This window comes from Eretmochelys imbricata, chromosome 1, assembly GCF_965152235.1.
Source record: "Eretmochelys imbricata isolate rEreImb1 chromosome 1, rEreImb1.hap1, whole genome shotgun sequence".
Classification (NCBI taxonomy): Eukaryota; Metazoa; Chordata; order Testudines; family Cheloniidae; genus Eretmochelys; species Eretmochelys imbricata.
This window is the reverse complement of record NC_135572.1, coordinates 284,873,659-284,892,724: the sequence shown is the minus strand read 5'-3', so window position 1 is coordinate 284,892,724 and position 19,066 is coordinate 284,873,659. Positions and strand designations below refer to the sequence as shown.

General features: G+C 44.1%; 1 protein-coding gene across 1 annotated transcript in view; it reads left to right on the top strand.

Annotated features, from left to right (window-relative positions):
* TMTC2 (transmembrane O-mannosyltransferase targeting cadherins 2) overlaps positions 1-19,066 on the top strand; it is a 380,329-nt gene that overhangs the window by 321,077 nt on the left and 40,186 nt on the right. The window contains exon 10 of the mRNA XM_077807709.1: positions 8,822-8,936. Within this exon, the coding sequence (XP_077663835.1) occupies positions 8,822-8,936 (115 nt within the window). The remainder of the gene's footprint in view (positions 1-8,821; positions 8,937-19,066) is intronic.

The following is a 19,066-nucleotide window of genomic DNA, read 5'->3' as shown; positions in this document are numbered from 1 at the left end:
CCGAGTTTGTTTTTTCCGCCTTCTAATCTGGACCAGCCTCTGGGACGGAGTAGATAGGGGCCGCGTTGAAACATTTGCACTGGCTGCAGGAGGAGAAAAAGGGAAGGTAGTATTTTAAAAGATACATTTTAGAGAACAAAGGGGACACTCTTTCTCAGTGAAACAGGCAATTCATAGTACACAGCACATGTTCTTTTTGTACAAGGTCTCATTTTGCCTCTTATACTGAAGGGCCTGCTACTTTGGTGTGAGTAAGCCGTCACATGTGGCCAGGCAACAGAATTCAGCTTGCAGGCAGCCATGGTAAGCCCTGGGGCACGTGGGGTTCTGCTGCTTCCGCATTCATTTCAATGCTTTCAAACTGCCGGGCCCCCTTTCCCATAGCAAGCAATGCCTGGTGGTTTGCATTTTAAAGGAGGGCCTGCAGGCTCTCTGTGATGATTGCTTCACACAGCACCCTCCCCCCTCACCCCCCCTCCGCCACCATGAGGCTCTGAGCAGGGATGAGCCCTTTAAACTAAATGCAAACAGCTCAGCATGGCTGGCTTTTCCCCCACCCCCCACCGCATGGCTCTGATCAAGCTCTCACTCACCAGAAGTGCCTTCTCCAGGGTCATGGTCCGGGAGCATGCCTCGGGAGTTGGGGGAGGCTATTGGCTCCAGCGTTAAGAATAGTTCCTGGCGGGGGGGGGGGGGGGGAGAAACAGATTCCACGCTTGCCGCCTGTGCACTGTCCTCCTCCTCCTCTTCATCCTCCCAAAACTCATCCTCCTCGCTCTGTGCTACTCCCCCCTTGCAGGTGTCCATGGACAGTGGTGGGGTAGTGGTGGTGTCACCCCCCATAATTGCACGCAGCTCACGGTAGAAGCAGCATGTATGGGGTTGGGACCCAGAGCGACCGTTTGCCTCCCTGGCTTTTTGGAACGCTTGCCTGAGCTCCTTGATTTTTGTACGACACTGCTCTGTGTCCCTGGAGTAGCCTCTTTCCGTCATGGCCTGGAGACTTTAACGTACGTATTTGCATTTCTTTTTTTGGAACGCGGTTCTGCCATAACAGATTCGTCTCCCCAACATGCAATGAGATCCAGTAACTCCGGTTCGGACTATGCTGGAGCTCGTCTGCAAATCCACAACTGCGTGGTCTCTTGTGATGGTGGACTCTGCGTGGTTGCCTGTGATGGTGGTGACCAAACAGGAAATTCAAAAGTTCCTCCAGCTTTTTACTGCCTACCTGGCTACTGCATCGGAGTTGAGTGTGTTGTCCAGAGCGGTCACAAGGGAGCATTCTGGGATAGCTCCTGGAGGCCAATAACGTCGAATTGTGTCCACAGTACCTGTAACTCGGAACTGCGATCTCGATTTTAGCGCTACTCCACTTGCCGAGATGGAGTACAGAAATTGGAGTAAAGATCCCTTTAAATCGAAAAAAGTGGTTTGGTCATGTGGCCGAAGCAGTTTTATTTCGAAGTAACTCAGCTAATTCCGAAATAAACGCATACTGTAGACCAGGCCTCTGTTTCAGAAAAATGCTGCTTCCACTTTACATTGGCTATTGGTTAGAAAAGAGTAGCCATTTGAAAAATACTGATATTTCTGAAAAGACCACATTCTCCCAGCACTGAAATGGCTGCACTGTGGTGACGGCCCACCTAGGCATTCCTTAGGGCTTGTGCACACTAGCACTTAAGTCGGTACAGCTTATGTTGCTCAGGGGTGTGAATAAGCCGCTCCCCCTACCCCCCGAGCAACATAATTTACACCACATAAGCACCGATGTAGCCAGCATAATGCCTCCTCTCGCGGAGGTGGAGTTGTTGTGCCAATGGGAGAACTCTTTCTCAGTAGGGCATCTTCACCAGATGAGTTACAAAGGTACAGCTGCGCCAATGTAGTGCTTCTAGAGTAGAGTAGCCCCTACTATATGGTAAAATGCCAAGTTTCCTGGAAGCCCTTATAGCCCCTAAGTTCCTTCTGGGTTCATATGGTTTGACTATAGAATATACGTAAAACAGAGAACAGAAGAAGAATATGAAGAATACTGTTTTAAGCCCCAATCCTGCAAATATACATTGACTTAGCTTTAACTCTGTGAATAGTTCCACTGGTTTCAAATGATCACAAAGTTCATTGATCACAAAAGCTAACATACCTTGCACAGTGATTGTGCCTATTCCAGTTTGCTTTAAATCCATAAACAATGAACACAAAGAAACATACCTTAGAAATTCCTGGTTAGATAATTGGCACCCTGAGAGTAATCATTTCTCTCTCTTCGTTAACTTTCCATGTCCCACGAATCATACAAAAATTAAAGTACTTGTATACAAGGGTACAATCTAGCTTAATGAGCAGCTGTGCCACCCTTGTCCTGAAACCTTGGGTCCCTTCAACACCTGCTGAAGGAGTTCCCACTTGAGCAGCTCACAAACAGCCTTCCAGCATGTAAGCCAAACCCTGAGTGTTTGTGTGTAACTGCAGCCTGCCAGCCACATGTGGCTCTCACCAAGTGCAGGATAACCCAACACACCCCCAGTCTTAGATTTCCCCCCCGAAATGTTTTTCCTGTGCTGCTCAGCCCTCTCTTGGACAATACAAGTTTCTAAATTCAAAGCAAGGTTTTTTCACCGCATGCTTACAGCAGTTGTACTGACTAAACCTCCTAGGTCAGGACCCCTTCTCCAGTCCCATGGCTGTTTCCTTTGTCCCTTTAGGTGCAGTGAATAGATGGGCAGAATGAGAAACGGGTCCCTGGTAATGTTTGTCCCTCCTTTTTTACAGTGTAAGTCCCTCTCTTGAAAAGCATTTCCAGATGGATACCAGGAGGCAACAAGTCTAAGGAGAAGGATGTTCCCTGCTATTTTTCCTCATGTGTTTGAGCTCCCTTAGTTTCCCTTCCTGCTTAATGACTCTGTTTATTGTTTAAATACAAATTAAGCAGAGCACACATTCGTTTGTTTGAGACAGACCTGTTTTCCAAGCTCAGTTTGGAAAAATGTGTTACCACCACCATAAACTGGAATCTTATACACATACAGTATTGCCGCACATATTTTATCAGGATGGTACTGATCAGAAAAGTGACTATTTAGATACCTTACAATACTTTGTACAAAGATTATTACAATAATGTGTAGGGTGTGAATACAGGGGTACTTTCCATCACAATGGGGAACACCAAAACCAAAGCTACTGTGGTGAAGAAGCTTCTTCATCAACTCTTGATATTGGTGTCAAGCAAGTGTGTGTGTGTGTGTGTGTGTGTGTAAGCTATTATAAAAGCAGTGGTCTCTGACACATATTTTTTAAACTTCATCTGCAAACTGTACATGTATGTCTTCTCCAAATTTAAAAAGACCCTATACTACAAACATCTAAAGCCTTTATAAAATAAGATGAGAGAGGAAAAAATGGAAATGTGACACTAAGCACCCTGTATTCATACCCTGCCCACTGTTGTAATCATCTTTGAACCAAATATTCCTTGTGAGGTATCGTTTGAAAACGAATAGCTCATGATCATTAATATTTATGCATGATGTACGTACTCAGTGGGTATTAAGAGTTATGGACTTAGGCTGTAATGATAGCTAAAATGTGTTCAAACCAGATATGTCAGGGGGAGTTGTTAAACAGGTGTGTTTACCTCAATTTATGTATAAACAGTAAACAGACCCATCAAGCTAACAAGGAGTGAGGCAAACCTCAAAACAAGAAGTTTGGGATAAGACAGCTGGCATCTACACCCAGCAGGAGAGAGAAACTTGGCCCAGATTTTACTTTTCAGAAGAATCCATTTTAAAGACTTACTAGTCTGTAAGGACAGGTGAGGGGGATGGTGGGGGAGCTGACTCTTTACAGGGGCATCACATCTTAATATCTCAACTGTCCAGGAGAGGGCTGGACATTGCAGAACACGTTTTTGGGGAAATCTGGGACTGAGAATATGTTGGGGGCAGGCTGTGGCACAATCCCTCATTGGTCTCTGTTGCAACCCAGAATGTGACAGGGAAGTTTGAATGTATAGTCACTGTACCTAACATTGGTTCTTCCAAATTTAAGAAGCATGCGAGCATCGATCACAGACATTTAAAATCCACTGCAAAGTCCTTGATCTAAAAATAACGCACCTTGTAAAGTAGATGTGTAAAGACTGTTACAGGACACAGCATAAAAATGGTTGGAGCAGTTTCCCAAGTTTGTTTAATTACCAAGTATTACTCATTTTTCCGGGATTCTTCTGGTTCCTCTTATTTTTTTTTTTTTATTTTATAATTAAAGTGTTCTTGTTAAGCGTTGTTGCCCTTAAGTTACTGCTATGTCTTAGTGTTGACCCTGTTTAATAATTATTTGTTGTTAGGAGTATGCACCAAGCTTTTTGATATCTGCTTTCCAAGACCTGCTGGTACTGCTTGGTAAAGGGACAGTCTCCTGATTTTAACCACTTCCCTTAATTGCAAAAACTGTTGTAGGAAAGAGAAAGGTGCCTGCCATGATTCCCTGAGTAATACTTTAATAAGTGATAAAATAACAGTTCAGCAAGGGATATGTACACTCTTGTTTTCAGTGAGATATCCTTTATAGTTGTAAAGCTGAAGGAATATGTTTATTGGTCATTAACCACCACATTAAGCTGAATAAATAGTAATAATTAAAGCTTAATAAAAATGGAAATCTACTTTGTAGATTCAGAAGATTGAATATTGGCGTAAACACCTTAACTTTCCGTTGAGTAACATACAGTAGGATGTATGCACAATACGTAGGTAAAATATCATTTTTAATGGCATGGGGAAATTACAATCCAGTTGCGTCTAAAGCAACTTCTACAAATTGCAGCACATTCATCAGGTTTTATGTATAGAAACGTACATACTGCAAACCCAGCAAATGGAATATGGAATCTATAAAGAGATGCTCTAGTTCAAAAGGAATCTAGTAGTATGGCCTCTGTTATATTGGAGGTCAGCATAGATTATTACAGTGTCCTTTCTGTCCTTGGATTATATGCATTTATAAATCTAAGGAAGGAATCCAAAGTGTAGAATCTCATGTTGTTTTCTTCTCAACTCTTTTTTGTCTACATGCTGTCCATACAAGACTGCAAACTCTCCAGGGACCTAGTTTATGTCCACAAACAGGCCTAGCAGACTTGGGTGTTTAAATAATCATAAATAATGATAATGGCAGGAAGAGAGAAATATTTTCCTCCTGAAGAGTTTTGTTGAGTGTGCTTGAGTTTTAATATTAAGCTAAATCTAGCTTGCCTATGCATTTTTGTAAGACTGAAGCTAGGAAATGTTAATGTGGTGTTTGGGAGAGAAGTCATCCTTCTAGTAATTCTGGGAAAACTTATGCTAAAAAAAAAAAGAAAGTTTACCATTTTCCATCTGTACCATCTCTAGTTTAGAAAGAATAGCAGTTGGAGAGAAACAGCTGCACATCATTATAATAATTTACCTTACCTTTTCCTTTAAATTGCAAAATGTACTTTCGTGCAAACTTAAGCTGGGCAGTTTACTAAGAAAATACTGTTTTGATTCTTAGAATAACATGTAGTCAAATTCCAGTTCTTCTGAGATGTCCAGGTTATCTGGAGTATGATGGATGGATTTCTAGAACGAAAAGAAATCGTTTCAGTGATTTAACTCTGTTTTGCTTTTCTAGCCATTCTCATTGGTCAAACCAACAATCTTATTTTATTTCCTTCAGAGCTTTACCTAATGTCTTTATGTGAGACTAAATGCTTGGTTTTGAGGAGATGGGAAATTTTGGTCCAACTTTTACAGCTTTTCTTATCTTTCAGGATTTTAATGTTGGGATTTGTTAGCGTGCAGCCTACATAAGAATAATTTGTATTATGTACCAAGTAACGCATGTGGTCTTGACATATGAAGCTGGATGAAATTTTTCATGCAAACTCTTCTTTGCCAAAAATGCATATTCGGATCATCTGAAATAATTCACTAATTTGAGTCAATTTCAGCCAATTGTTTGTTTTTGTTTTTGTTTTTGTTTTGTTTGTTTTGGGGGGGGAGGTGGAAATTGGAAATGTGAAAATGGTTCATGGTCTCATTTCTGTAACAAAATGTTTGACATTTTTCATTTCAGAAAGAGGGTTTGTTTCTTGATTTCCTTCAATTTTATCTTTAAAAAAATTTTAAAAAATCTAAAAAAAAAACCCTCTGAAAAACGTTTCAGTAGACACAAAATGAAACTTCCTGTTTTAGTCCACTGAAATTTTGAAATATTTGGTCTTGGGTTGACCCATAATGATTTTTTTTCATTTTTTCAGACCTGCACTGAACTGAATATTCAGTTATTTGTACAGCACTATTAGCATATGCTTGTAAAACATGGGTATGCGATATTGGAGGTTTATAAATAATTACTTCTGGAGGAATTCTGCACCATAGTGCACGTGCAGAATTTATGTCCCCCCCACAGATTTCATTGCTTCCCTGCAGAAAAATGACTTTCTGATGGGGAAGCAAAGGAAAGCCTTAAGAGCAGTCACGTGCCCCTCTCTCGCAGCATGGGTGCGTTGTTTCAGGGTTCCGAAGAAGCCAGCAGAGATGCAAATAACCATGGAGAGGGAGGGGTTGGGTGCGCCGTGGCCGGTGGCTTCTAACTGGCTCTGGAGAGACTGGGGAGTACAGGACTTCCTCTTCCCCTTCAGGGACCAGGTCAAGCCCACCCCCAGAAATCTCCCCTGGCTGCAGGAAACTGCACCCCCTAGACCCAAGTTCCTGCCCCCATCACTCCTCAGCCGTGGGGGGAGAGGTTACCTGTGCGCCCAGCTCCTGTGCATCCAGACCTGCTCATACCCAGACTTCTCTGCTGAGCCTCGCCCCCTCCACACCAAACCACCCACAACCAAACCCCCACTTTACCGAGCCTCACCCCCTGCGTCCGGACTCTCCCCAGCTCCCGGAGCACCCCTCACTGAGTCCATCTCACTCAACCCCCCACCCCAAATAATACCCCCCCCCGCACCTGGACCCCTACCTCACCAAGCCACACTCCCCCAGCGCCCTCACTGAGCCCTTCACACCCAGACCTCCCCTGCAGAGCCCCATCCCTCCCACATCCAGACCCCCCAGCTTAGCCCCAAATACCTTCACCTACATCCCCCTACAGAGTCCCATTGCCACTGAACTTGGAACCCCCAACGAGCCCCTGTGCATCCAGATCCCCACGGCACCCAGACCCCCTACCGAGCTGCCTGCACCCAGGTTGCCCCACACTGAACCCTCTCACACCACACCTGGATCCCTCCACACTTGGATCCTGCTGGGCTGCCCACATGTGGTGTGCCTGTTGCGGAGGAGCAGAGGGCTGCAGGGTGATCTCCCACATCCATGCAGCCAGTGGGCTGTGCTCCCCACTGCCACGATGAAGCCTCCGCATTTATTAATTAATAAATAAAATTTGCAGAATTTTAAAATATATTGTGCACAAAATTTTTAGTTTTTTTGGTGTATAATATCCCCGGGAGTAAATAATGTCTTCTCCCTCTGTGCAAAATTAACAGTGACTGGGAGTATTGTTTCTGAATGCTGGAGCGCACTGTGTCATTTTCTGGTTTTACTGTATGTTTTCTGTGACTGTTATAGCTTTTTTGTTACTCATAGTATCTGCCTGCAGTTTTACTATTTATTTTGGCGTATTAAAGTACAGAACAGCCTGTAAAGCATGGAATTTTTTTTTTTTTTTTGTTCACTAAAACTTCTCTCCAGAGCAGATCATTGAAAGTGTTTTAGCATTTTTCTTCCCCATTTTCAGTGTTGTCTTCAGGATGAAAACATTTGATCAGGACTGAAACGCATATACGTGTATACATATTTTTCTCTATTTCCACCAATATCTGAGTGTTATGTTTTTCTCCCCCTTGTACTTTGTTTAGTTCAAAACTTTCAGAACTGTTGGGCAGTTTTACAACTAAAAAAGTGTGCACTATGAATGTATACTGTGAATCTGTATACTCTAATGAATTTGTATATAATGGCTATAGCCATGTAGATGTTTTTTACTCATTTAGTATTAAAAAGTCTTCCTTCATTTACACAGTATTTTCATCGGTGTAACTCCATTGGTTTCAAAGCAATTACTCCTGGGTTTATAGTAATGTGAATAAAGAATCAGAGAGAAAAAGTTGGTATGGTAATATCTTTTATTGCACCAACTTCTGTTGGTGAAAGCGACAAGCTTTCAAGCTTCAGGCAACCTAAAGAACTCTGTGGAAGCTCAAAAGCTTGTCTCTCTCACCAACAGAAATTAGTCTAATAAAAGTTATTACCTCACTCACCTTGTCTCTTTAATATCCTGGGACTGACCTGTCTATAAGAACACTGCATACAGTGAAGAATGAGAAATTGGATAGATGAAGATGACGACTTTAGTATGAAAGATTATGTTTAGTTGGCTTGTGTTGTGGTGTACGTGCTTCAAAGTCAGGCACAATGCACAACAGAATGCATTAAAGAGTGGTGGCCCTGTTTTAGAGTTTAGATTTTTTGGTTTATCATAAATGTATTGTTACTTAAACATAGGATGGTGAAGATATATTGAATTGACTGTATGGAAATCCATATAGATTTCACCTAATCAAAGAAGGGCATCTAGATAGATGTGCTATAGCTATAATTTACAGCATCTTCTGCTGTTATACTTGTAACAATACAAAAAACACCCTCCATACAATTTGTCTCCTTCCAAAACATATTTCCTTTTGAGTCTATGGTGTCTGATTTTCAGGTGGGTCACTGTCCAACATACTGTTTGCTTCTTCCCCTTTGAGCTAACATACATATCCTCCATGCAGGTCAGTTTCTCCTAGAAGAATCCCGCCTGATAGAAGCAGCTGAAATGGCAAAGAAGGCAGCTGAGCTGGACAATACAGAGTTTGATGTTGTCTTCAATGCAGCCCATATGCTCAGGTTAGTTCTCTACCTTATTCTTATTTGGTTTTCTTGCTTTCTCTTTTCCCCCAACCCCAAACTCTGCAGTATTTGCTTACAGCAAGTTTTTTTTAACCAAATACCCCTTTTGAAAACTTTGTTATACCTAATAAGGAAGAAAAAAATGGAGTGAAAGTTTTGCAGACTCTAGCAGAGTCTATTTGTAACTTTTCTATATTTTACACTCCTTATTCACTACCTTGGAAATTTCTGTATTTCACAAGCTTGTAATCCTCTTTGGTTGTATATGAGAACAATATATCTTTTTGTACAGTATTTTCAGCAAAATTTCCTTTTAAATTATTTTTAAAGACTTGAGTCTCAAAAATAGCCCATAAATAAGAGAATGGAACTCTATTGCTCTGACTGTAACGTGAGAGTATTGGAAATACCAAAGAATATTATATAAATATCATTAGGGAGTAGAAAGCTGATTAGAAGTCTAAATATCAGTCTCAAGGGTATGGAGACTTTGAGAAATACAGGAGTGATTAATGATATTATCAGAACCCCTTGATTCAGAGGCAGTCTTGTATTTAATTTTGTTCTGCTATCTGAAATTTTAGAGGGCTTGTCCTTCCGTTTAAAACCAATGCACCTTGACTTTCAGCAACTTTGAGCTTCTACCTAAACAATTACATTAAGCCCGCATTACTGTATTAGTCTCCGGGCTTTATTTCTAGGATAACTGTATAATGATTATGCTTCTTATGTACTTAAAAGGAAGAGCCATGACTGAACACAAATGGTTTGGATTAGCCTATATCTTGCTTTAGAAAATATACTGTAAATAAGGTACAAAAATAATAGAAGTGGTTTTGAGTAAATACATTCAATTAGCACAGAGTAGTCATTAGAACCGTTATCTTAATAGACTTCTCTTGCTTTACTCTTTATAATTTTAACATCCACAAATACAAAATAAAAAAAAATGGCTTGTAAAAGAAGACAGAATAAGTTCTTAGGTGAGTGACCGACTTTCCAAACTGAACTGAAGGTTCCTATAGCAAGATTTTGAAATAAGCCCCAAAATGCCTTTAAAAGATTGCTCGAAAGAGATGGACTCAGTTCTTGTAGATCAGTAAAGAAAATCAAGACAAATGGTTCAATTGTTCATCCATTAAATATTATCCCAAACACTTGCACCAACATGGATAGTTTTAAGGATCCTTCTGTTTGCATGCTCACTTTCTAACATTTAATCCTCCTTAGGAATGGGCATTCAGAGTCATTCATCTAAACATTAGATTAGTGAAGAACACAAGCCTAGGAAGTTAGGCATATAGATGACGGGGTTCACTACAAAATGGAGTGTTGGTTTTGTCTTTAAAGTGAAGGTATGATGCTGAGGGGCAATGGTATATCATCAAGGTGGGTTAGTGTTGTCACCCTTATAGGGCTAGCTGCACTTCTGATCCCTTCATGGCATCTCTGAATGTACCCCCATCAGGTTTGACCTTGCCCTTTACTACCCTGGGGTAAAATCATGCTATTCTCCTACTCTTAGGCCTGGTCTACACTACAAAGTTAGGTCAACATAAGTCACCTTGTGTCAACACTCAAATTTGTCTCTGGATGACATAAGTGCCCCATTACAGCAAGCAGTAAAACCACCTCCCTGAATGGCATGGAGCCAAGATTGACACATTGGGGTCAACGCAGTGTGAGTGTAGTAGACTCCGCTGCCATGGGGTCACGGACAGTGGAAGCCCTCCCTGAAGTTTTTGAAATGCCTTTTCCTTGGCAAGCACACCTCGCAGGTCTTCCTTGTTGCGTGCAGCTACCCAACCAACCACACTGGCTCCACACAGTAGATGCGCTCCTGCCAGGAGAAGACAGGAGATTTTGGTCTCCTGAGCATGTGGAAAGAAGAGGCAATGCAAGCACAGCTATGAGCCAGCCACAGAAACATGGACAACTGTCAAGGTTCCTCCCCCACTCTGAACTCTAGGGTACAGATGTGGGGACCTGCATGAAAAACCTCCTAAGCTTATCTTTACCAGCTTAGGTCAAAACTTCCCCAAGGTACAAAGTATTCCACCCGTGGTCCTTGGAATGGCCGCTACCACCACCAAACTAATACTGGTTACTGGGGAAGAGCTGTTTGGACGCGTCTTTCCCCCCAAAATACTTCCCAAAACCCTGCACCCCACTTCCTGGACAAGGTTTGGTAAAAAGCCTCACCAATTTGCCTAGGTGACTACAGACCCAGACCCTTGGATCTTAAGAACAATGAACAATCCTCCCAACACTTGCACCCCCCCTTTCCTGGGAAATGTTGGATAAAAAGCCTCACCAATTTGCATAGGTGACCACAGACCCAAACCCTTGGATCTGAGAACAATGAAAAAGCATTCAGTCTTTTACAAGAAGACTTTTAATAGAAAATAGAAGTAAATAGAAATGAAGAAATCCCCCCTGTAAAATCAGGATGGTAGATATCTTACAGGGTAATTAGATTAGAAAACATAGAGAACCCCTCTAGGCAAAACCTTAAGTTACAAAAAAGATACACAGACAGAAATAGTTATTCTATTCAGCACAATTCTTTTCTCAGCCATTTAAAGAAATCATAATCTAACACATACCTAGCTAGATTACTTACTAAAAGTTCTAAGACTCCATTCCTGTTCTGTCCCTGGCAAAAGCAGCACACAGACAGACCCAGACCCTTTGTTTCTCTCCCTCCTCCCAGCTTTTGAAAGTATCTTGTCTCCTCATTGGTCATTTTGGTCAGGTGCCAGCGAGGTTACCTTTAGCTTCTTAACCCTTTACAGGTGAGAGGAGCTTTCCCCTGGCCAGGAGGAATTTCAAAGGGGTTTACCCTTCCCCTTATATTTATGACACGCCCCCCAAATCTCAGCTAGGGTGAAACACTGGCTGGGATTTCTTCCTGGAGCTCTAGGAAAAACAGAGTTAATAAGACACATGCATCTCTAAATATACTACCAAGTACATAAAGACTAACAATATTTTCCACATCTTAAGGACGATTTTAACCAGTTGATTCTGGGAAACTTTCACGGGAGAGTGCATCAGCCACTTTGTTAGAAGCTCCTGAGATGTGTTGGATGTCGAAATCAAAATCTTGGAGAGCTAAACTCCACCGAAGAAGTTTTTTGTTAGTTTCTTTGACGGTGTGAAGCCACTTCAGTGCAGCATGGTCGGTTTGCAGGTGGAAACGCCGTCCCCAAACATATGGGCGTAGCTTTTCCAGAGCGTAGACAATGGCATAACATTCTTTTTCAGTGACTGACCAGTTGCTTTCCCTCTCAGACAGTTTTTTGCTGAGAAACACTACAGGGTGGAATTCTTGATCAGGTCCTTTCTGCATTAAAACTGCTCCCACACCACGCTCGGATGCATCTGTGGTTACTAGGAACGGTTTGTCAAAGTCTGGGGCCCTTAGTACAGGGTCAGACATGAGTGTCGCTTTAAGCTTGTTAAAGGCCTTCTGACACTTTCCGGTCCACTGAACAGCATTTGGCTGTTTCTTTTTGGTTAGGTCTGTCAGTGGGGCAGCGATTTGGCTGTAGTGCGGTACAAATCGTCTGTAATAACCAGCCAAGCCTAAGAAGGATTGAACCTGTTTCTTTGACTTTGGGACAGGCCACTTTTGGATAGCATCCACTTTGGCCTGTAGGGGGCTGATAGTTCCTTGACCCACCTGGTGTCCAAGGTAAGTCACTCTGTTTAGGCCTATTTGACACTTCTTAGCCTTAACAGTTAGTCCTGCCTCCCTTATGCGCTCAAGGACTTTTTGTAGATGTTCCAGGTGGTCTGCCCAGGAATCCGAAAATATGGCCACATCGTCAAGGTAGGCGACTGCATATTCTCCTAATCCCGCTAGGAGACCATCTACAAGTCTTTGGAAAGTGGCGGGTGCATTTCGCAGCCCGAAAGGGAGTACATTAAATTCATACAGCCCGAGATGTGTGATGAAGGCTGACCTTTCCTTGGCAGATTCATCTAGCGGTACCTGCCAGTACCCCTTTGTTAAGTCCAAGGTAGAGATGAACTGGGCCCGTCCCAGTTTCTCTAACAGTTCATCTGTGCGTGGCATTGGATAGTTGTCTGGGCGAGTTACAGCATTTAGCTTACGGTAGTCCACGCAAAAACGTATTTCCCCATCTGGTTTGGGAACTAGAACCACTGGAGATGCCCATGCACTTTCAGAGGGGCGGATTACACCCATCTGTAACATATCCTGGATCTCCCGTTCTATAGCAGTTTTAGCTTGAGGAGACACCCGGTAAGGTTGGACCCTAATTGGGTGAGCATTACCTGTGTCAATGGAGTGGTATGCCCGTTCAGTCAGTCCTGGGGTGGCTGAGAACGTTGGCGCGTAGCTAGTGCACAGCTCCTGGATCTGCTGTCGCTGCATACACCCAAGGGTCATGGAGAGGTTCACCTCTTCCACACCACCAGCACATTTCCCTTCGTAGTAGACACCTTCAGGCCACTCAGCATCATCTTCTCCCTGGGCTGTAAACTGACAAACCTTTAATTCTCTGGAATAAAAGGGCTTTAGAGAATTAATATGGTACACCTTAGGCTTTCGGTTGGAGGTGGGGAATGCTATGAGATAATTAACAGCTCCCAGGCGCTCCTGGACCGTGAATGGCCCTTCCCACGATGCTTCCATTTTATGGGCCTGGAGCGCCCTTAAGACCATGACCTGGTCTCCTACTTTGAAGGAACGCTCTCTGGCATGTTTATCATACCAGGCTTTTTGCTCTTTTTGAGCATCCTGTAAGTTTTCTTTAGCAAGGGCTAAAGAGGTTCGGAGGGTGTTTTGTAGGTTGGTTACAAAGTCCAGAATGTTAGTTCCTGGAGAAGGTGTAAATCCCTCCCATTGCTGCTTCACCAACTGCAATGGCCCCTTAACCTCACGGCCATATACAAGTTCAAATGGGGAAAACCCTAAACTGGGATGTGGTACAGCTCTGTAGGCAAAGAGCAACTGCTGCAACACTAGGTCCCAATCATTGGAGTGCTCATTTACGAATTTACGTATCATGGCCCCCAAAGTTCCATTAAACTTCTCCACCATGCCATTTGTTTGATGGTGGTAAGGAGTGGCAACCAAGTGATTTACCCCATGAGCTTCCCAAAGGTTTTTCATAGTTCCTGCCAGGAAATTAGTCCCTGCATCTGTGAGGATGTCGGAGGGCCAACCTACCCTGGCAAAAATGTCTGCTAGTGCCTGGCATACACTTTTAGCCCTGGTGTTGCTTAGAGCTACTGCTTCCGGCCATCGGGTGGCAAAATCCATGAAAGTCAGTATGTACTGCTTTCCTCTGGCTGTCTTTTTCGGAAAAGGACCCAGAATATCCACAGCTACTCGCTGAAATGGAACTTCAATGATGGGGAGTGGTTGTAGAGGGGCTTTGACCTGGTCTTGGGGTTTTCCCACTCTTTGGCACACCTCACAAGACTGGACATAGGTAGAAACATCCTTGCCCATTCCCTCCCAGTGGAATGACCCCCCCAAACGGTCTTTGGTCCTGTTCACCCCAGCATGGCCACTAGGGTGATCGTGGGCTAAGCTCAAGAGCTTGGCCCGGTATTTAGTTGGAACTACCAACTGTCTCTGAGGATGCCAGTCTTCCTGGTGTCCACCAGAAAGAGTTTCCTTGTATAAAAGTCCTCTTTCTACAACAAACCTGGATCGATTAGAAGAGCTGAGAGGCGGTGGGTTGCTCCGTGCCGCTGTCCAAGCTCTCTGGAGGCTTTCATCTGCTTCCTGTTCGGTCTGGAACTGTTCCCTTGATGCTGGAGACATCAGTCCCTCATTGGATTGTGGACCTAGGCTTGGTCCCTCTGGAAGCAATATAGGGGATGGAGCTGTTTCTGTTGACTGTGAACCGCTCTCCGCTGGTGCACTATGTTGGGATTCAGGCTCCGGCTGAGCCTCTTGTGTAGGGTTATCGGCTGCTGCCAGTTCAGGTTCAGTGGGGCCCTCTGGTGTTGAGGTTGCAAGTACTGGATTCAGTGCTGACACGGGGTCTGGTGTTGGTTGTTCGGCTGGTTCTGGTTCTGGGACTGGTTCCGTCTGGGTCTCTGGGACTGGATCCACTACTGCTGTTGCAGACATTGGCCTGGGGTCTGGGTCCATCACCTCTGACCGGGCCCTGATAGAAGTTTCCGGAACAGAGCTAGGCCTCACGGCTTGTTTAGCCTGGCTGCGGGTGACCATTCCCACCCTCTTGGCCTGCTTCACATGATTGGCCAAGTCTTCCCCCAACAGCATGGGGATGGGATAATCATCATAGACTGCAAAAGTCCACATTCCTGACCAGCCCTTGTACTGGACAGGCAACTTGGCTGTAGGCAAATTGAAAGAGTTGGACTTGAAGGGTTGAATCGTCACTTGGATCTCTGGGTTGATTAAATTGGGGTCCACTAAGGAAGCATGGATAGCTGACACTTGTGCTCCGGTGTCCCTCCACGCGGTGACCTTCTTCCCGCCCACACTCACAGTTTCCCTCCGCTCTAAGGGTATCTGGGAAGTATCTGGGCCTGTGGACCTCTGGTGTGATTCCGGTGCAATGAACTGTAATCTGTTGGGGTTCTTGGGGCAGTTGGCCTTTACATGCCCCAGCTCGTTACATTTAAAACATCGTCCAGCTGACGGGTCACTGGGGCGAGGAGGGTTGCTGGAGAACGGGGTGGCAGGACGATAAGGGGTCTGGAGGGTTCTTTGGGAGGTAGGTGGGGCCTTGGGCGGCCCCCGGTAATAGGGTGTGGTCTGGGGTGGTCCCTTCTGGTCTCTGCTCCAACTGCGACCAGTTTTCTTCTTCTCTGCCACCTCCACCCATCTGGCTCCAATCTCTCCTGCCTCGATTACAGTTTTGGGTTTCCCATCTAGGATGTATCTTTCTATTTCCTCAGGAACACCCTCTAAGAATTGTTCCATTTGCATTAGGAAGGGCAAATTTACTGGAGATTCAACACTTGCTCCTGATATCCAGGCATCCCAATGTTTCACAATGTGGTAGGCATGTCGGGTAAATGACATGTCTGGTTTCCACCTTAGGGCTCTGAACCTCCGACGAGACTGCTCGGGTGTTATCCCCATTCTGACTCTCGCCTTGGATTTAAACAGTTCATACTTGTTCATGTGTTCTTTAGGCATTTCAGCTGCCACCTCAGCTAAGGGTCCACTGAGCTGCGGCCTCAGCTCTACCATGTATTGGTCAGTAGAGATGTTGTACCCAAGGCAGGCCCTTTCGAAGTTTTCTAGGAAGGCCTCAGTATCATCGCCTGCCTTGTAGGTGGGGAACTTTCTGGGATGGGAAGTGGTACTTGGAGAAGGATTACTAGGGTTTGTTGGGATATTCTGCTGAGCCTTTATCTTCTCCATCTCCTCCACATACTTCCTCTCTTTTTCCTTCTCCTCCAGTTCTTTGTCCCTCGCTTCCATAGCTCTCCTGTGAGCAGCCGCTTGGTGTTGTTCTGCCTCCCTTTCTTGTTCCTTCTTCAGCCGCATGAGTTCTATCTGTCTTTCATGTTCCCTTTGTCTTTCCTCAGCCTGAAATTTGGCTAATTCCAGCTGTAGTCGAGCTGAGGATTTGGTCATTCTAACCTCTCTGTTTTTAACTAACTTTACACCCGAGGTTTAGAAATAAACAAACAAAACTTGGCTGTAAAATTTTGCTGTGCTGGAATAGAATACCTATTCTCTGATAGTGATTGTCAGCCTACAGAAAAAGACAATTCCCTTGTCTCTGTTCTGGGCCCAACTTAAAGCAAAAAACCTCCAAACTACTTGGAAACCTGCTTACCCAGCCCAAAGAAAAAGCAAATGGGTAGAACACACACCCCCTATTTACTTTTAGGAAGAAAAGAAAAAAAAAAAACCCTCTGGGTTGGAAGACTGTGAATTTCCCTGCAGGAGTTAAGTACCCTGCCTCCAGGCAAAGAAAACCTGCAATTCACAAGATAATCCCCTTTTGTCTCTGCTTGGCCACAAAGCAGGGAAAACCCAAGATGCTTTCAGTTTCAAAGCTGCTTCAAAGCCACAGGAAAAAAAAATTCCTTTTTAAAATCTGTATTTCTAGTTCAAAAAATCTCAACTGGATCTCAAAATGATTTCAGGTTAATCCCACCACTATGCCACCATGTCAAGGTTCCTCCCCCACTCTGAACTCTAGGGTACAGATGTGGGGACCTGCATGAAAAACCTCCTAAGCTTATCTTTACCAGCTTAGGTCAAAACTTCCCCAAGGTACAAAGTATTCCACCCGTGGTCCTTGGAATGGCCGCTACCACCACCAAACTAATACTGGTTACTGGGGAAGAGCTGTTTGGACGCGTCTTTCCCCCCAAAATACTTCCCAAAACCCTGCACCCCACTTCCTGGACAAGGTTTGGTAAAAAGCCTCACCAATTTGCCTAGGTGACTACAGACCCAGACCCTTGGATCTTAAGAACAATGAACAATCCTCCCAACACTTGCACCCCCCCTTTCCTGGGAAATGTTGGATAAAAAGCCTCACCAATTTGCATAGGTGACCACAGACCCAAACCCTTGGATCTGAGAACAATGAAAAAGCATTCAGTCTTTTACAAGAAGACTTTTAATAGAAAATAGAAGTAAATAGAAATGAAGAAATCCCCCCTGTAAAATCAGGATGGTAGATATCTTACAGGGTAATTAGATTAGAAAACATAGAGAACCCCTCTAGGCAAAACCTTAAGTTACAAAAAAGATACACAGACAGAAATAGTTATTCTATTCAGCACAATTCTTTTCTCAGCCATTTAAAGAAATCATAATCTAACACATACCTAGCTAGATTACTTACTAAAAGTTCTAAGACTCCATTCCTGTTCTGTCCCTGGCAAAAGCAGCACACAGACAGACCCAGACCCTTTGTTTCTCTCCCTCCTCCCAGCTTTTGAAAGTATCTTGTCTCCTCATTGGTCATTTTGGTCAGGTGCCAGCGAGGTTACCTTTAGCTTCTTAACCCTTTACAGGTGAGAGGAGCTTTCCCCTGGCCAGGAGGAATTTCAAAGGGGTTTACCCTTCCCCTTATATTTATGACAACAACTATGAACATATTGCATTGGGGTGAGGGCAAAGGGGTATAACAGGGATCAGCAGCAGTGCCATGTGAAATTAAAGGAACTTTGCCTGGGATAGTGCAAGGCCAGGGAGGCCAATAATAGATCTAATTGTGTCCTGCAGTTCTGCTGCTTTTACAACAAGCTGCATGCCATACTTGGCAGATATCCCACCAGCACCCCAGCAGTATGGGTACCGAGGAGGAGGAGGAGAAGTAGGAAGATGTGGTGGGAGGCTGCAGCCGTGCCACAAGGCAGGATCTGTTTGAGACTCCATCACACTCTAGCCAGTCCTACCAGCCAAGCTAACAAGACAAAAGAGTATGCGTATAACAAACAGAAGTCGAGTTGGCATCTGCTTTTCATTCCATGTTGGATTTGGCAAGGGGCCATGCAGGACAGTTTGTTCATGAACATAGGGATGTCCCTTGTATCCTCCTGATGAAATGTGGTGAAACTTTCATGGAGATACTTTGCACTCCTTTATCGATGTTTTTAGGGATCGCTGCCGTATTTCTTTCTCTGCGATAGATAATTTCCCATGCCCCTTCACAATGAGTTCAGCTGGCACCATTGCAGTGAACAGGCTAGCAGCATACAGGCCTGAGCAGCTTTGAGACACCAGTAGCAGATGTGTACTCAGTGCCTTTGTTACCCTCAAGATTAAATGATAATCTAAAACGATCACCTCATGTGGAAAATAATGCCAGTAGTTGGTGTCGTTGCCCTCTACTTTTACCCATGGAATAGGGACCAAAATTGTATTGTTTCACATACAACAGAAAATCCTTCCCTCACCCCATCCCTGGCAGGCCATACTCACCATGGCAGGACTGGAGAGCAGTGCTGTGCCAAGGTGTTCCAAAGATGAAGTGTCAATAAGCAGAAAGGGAAAGATAAGTTTCAAAACTTGCTTCCATTATTCGTCCATGGTTGCTATTCCCCCACCCCCAGCACACCAAGTGTTATCATGGGTAGCATCCTTGCCCTTACCACTCCAGGCCACAGGACAGCAAGAAGAACCACAGCTTCACATACAC